We start from the raw sequence: 2752 nt of genomic DNA on the forward strand, positions 1-2752 counted from the left end.
AAGAGAATTTCAACTCTCTGCGTGGCTCAACGGGCCTGGACCTCTCTCCTCCCCAGGCAGGGACGCCTCTTTGGTAAGACTTGTGCCTCCGCCTCTGTCACGTTTTACCCAGGAACTACTAACTCGAGCTCGATTTTTGCAGTAAGTGTGTTTATCAAGGGCAATTCCAAACTTCTTCTTCTAACTGTTGACTTAATAACTTACCTATCTTTGCAACTTTGCGAACCTGCCTTACTGAAAGACCTAGGCAGGACTGTGAAACAGGCAAACGTTGACTCTGACGAGTGGCTACACACGTACAATCCTTACTCATAAACCATTGAGCAAGTCTGAGATTAGGACTGGATCTTCCTCTCGGAAGGCATTTGGACAGTAAGGAGGTCCTCTCTGAAGGTCGTGGCGCCACAGGAGGGCTTCCCTTACCCCTCTCCTTTCTCTGTATCCTTAATCATAAACCGTTGACCAGGCCTGGGGCTAAGGCTGAATCTAGGCATACCCAGGCACCTCTCTGAGAAGGAGTTTAGAGAGCAAGGGGGACCACTGTGAGCCTCGTGACTCAAAGGGAGCGTCTCCTTACTCCTTGTATTCCCAGACATGAACCACGGAGCAGTTCAACGGGAGGGCCTCCCTCAACCACCTGTCCAAGCGAGTTGCCCTTTTACGCGACAGGGCGGGAAGGGAGCCTCGTCCCGTCTCCCGCCGCCCTTCCTCTGCCCCACGGTGTTAACAGGACCCACAGTGGGTGCACCGTGTCCCTTGAGTCCCGCAGCCCAGGGCCGTGGCACTGCCACTGCTAGTACCAGACTGCAGGCCCTGTAGGGAGTTTGCAAGGCCTCTGGGTGGAGGAGGTAGTAGGGCCCAGCGGACCCGTGAGGTAACGGTGGGCGTAGCACCAGGAGAAGGGGGAGAAAGCAGCACGGGTGGGGACAGCGATGCCACCTGCATCGTTAGGAACGCTGGGCCTTTTTGTGCAGTTTTCCTGCCTTTCTTTTATTGCAAAATAATTAGATTTAGGGGGCCGGCCAGGATCTCCTGTGGGCCAGCCTGAGCCCCAGCTGCCGGCCTGGACGTGGTTTGGCCAGCCCCTGAGGCACCCTGCCAGTGTCACCGACAGCGGGGTGGCTTCTTGCGGTGCTGGGAGGGGTCCTCAGGGCTGCTGGCCCTCCTCTTCGGGGCTCGCCGGGTCCCGCCAGGGGACCGTGGACTGTCCTGGCTGGCAGTGGAAGGCCCGGGCACAGCCTCCTCCGGGTCCTGCTGTGGCTCTTCTGCCTCCCCACGGGTGGGAATGGGGGTGTTGGGGGGGCTCCTGCGACCTCGCTGGAGGGCTGGGCTGTGGGCAGGAGACCCCCTTTGGGAGGCAGCGGGGCCGGCAGCATCCTGGGGGCTGCCGTCCTGCCCCCCGGCCGCACCGGTGTCCTGGAGGCCCAGCCGACGTCGGGCCCGCCCGCTGCACCGGCGCACGATGGTGGCGACGAGCTGGTGGACAAAGCTCCTCGTGCGCCTGCCCAGGGTGTCCCGCAGCAGCTGGATCAGAGCCTCCTCATCCAGGCCAAAGTAGCGCAGCGTGGAAAGGACGAGGCTCTGCGCTGCCGCTGCTTCCTGGGCATCCTCGAAGAGCTGCCCCAGCTCCTGATGCAGCCAGGGCAGCAGGGGGTGGAGGACAGCGCGGTACGTGCGGAAGATGGACGCCCAGACGCACGCGTAGAAGCCGCCCACTGGAGCCATGGGCGGCGGCCCCGCAGCTGGTGGCCGGGCTGCAGCTGGCTGTCCCGGCGCTCCTCCTGTCGGCTGGACGACGACTGATGGTGCTGCAGGCGGTGGGATGTCACGCTCCTGAAAGTCGTCGTCCGCCCGCACCGAGTGCACGATGGAGCTCGCCCTCCTCTTGCAGAGGGGGCACTCGGGCTTGCTCTCAACCCACCGCGCGATGCACGGGTAGCAGAACGGGTGGAGGCAGGGCATCACGAAGCTGGCCTCCTCCCAGCTGTCCAGGCATATTGGACAGCGGTTGTCCAGCTCCGCGGCCATGCTCTCCACGTGCTGCGGTGGGCTGAGGGGAGCTGGGGATGTCGAGCTGCTCCCTCTCACCGGCGCTGCAGCAGCGGGGGTCACGCTAGAAAAGGAAGGGCGGCCACAGTCTTTGGCTGCTCCAGGGAGGGGTGGAAGAAACGTCCAGGCCCCTCAAGAAAGCAGCCCTCTCGGCTCCCCGGGGTGCGGTTTCCCCGCACGGAGCTCACCTCTGCTGCTGCGAGCGCGCCTCCGGAGTGCCCCGGCTGCCGGAAGCAGACGGGGCCGGGGAAAACCCTCCGATGGCTCTGGGGTCGGGCACTGAGAGTTGCCGTGAAGAACTCCCCGAGCACGACCTCAGCACCAGCACCAGCCTCGCTCGACACTCCAACCTCACGTACTCGCTCAGCTGGAGTGCGGGCACGAGCCAGCTGGGTGAGACTCGGCACCCGGCTATAAGCAGCGAGGGGTGTGTGGTCACAATGCGTCACCTGGCAACGTCGTCGTCCAGTGCATGGTGAACATAAAATCAAAGAATCATGGAACGGTTTGGCTTGGAAGGGACCTCAAAGATGATCTAGTTCCAAGCCCCCTGCCACGGCAGGGACACCTGCCACGAGAGCAGGTTGCTCACGGCTCCATCCAGCCTGGCCTTGAACACTTCCAGGGATGGAGCATCCCCAGCGTCCTTAGGCAACCTGTTCCAGCGTCTCACCACCCTCAGGGTGGAGATCTTCTTCCTCAT

At 62.5% G+C, this 2752-nt stretch overlaps 1 protein-coding gene across 1 annotated transcript; it reads right to left on the bottom strand.

Annotated features, from left to right (window-relative positions):
- Positions 1–1104: 1104 nt before the first annotated feature.
- Positions 1105–2028, bottom strand: LOC147413320 (E3 ubiquitin-protein ligase Topors-like). Its single transcript, XM_086480132.1, has one exon. The coding sequence runs from the start codon at positions 2026–2028 to the stop codon at positions 1105–1107; it is 924 nt and encodes a 307-aa protein (XP_086336258.1).
- Between the last annotated feature and the right edge of the window lie 724 nt (positions 2029–2752).

Source organism: Leptosomus discolor, chromosome Z (assembly GCF_034619465.1).
Source record: "Leptosomus discolor isolate bLepDis1 chromosome Z, bLepDis1.hap2, whole genome shotgun sequence".
NCBI lineage: Eukaryota > Metazoa > Chordata > Aves > Leptosomiformes > Leptosomidae > Leptosomus > Leptosomus discolor.

Coding starts and splice junctions, on each gene's coding strand:
- LOC147413320 (XM_086480132.1), bottom strand. CDS start 2,028: ATGGCCGCGGAGCTGGACAACCGCTGTCCAATATGCCTGGACAGCTGG.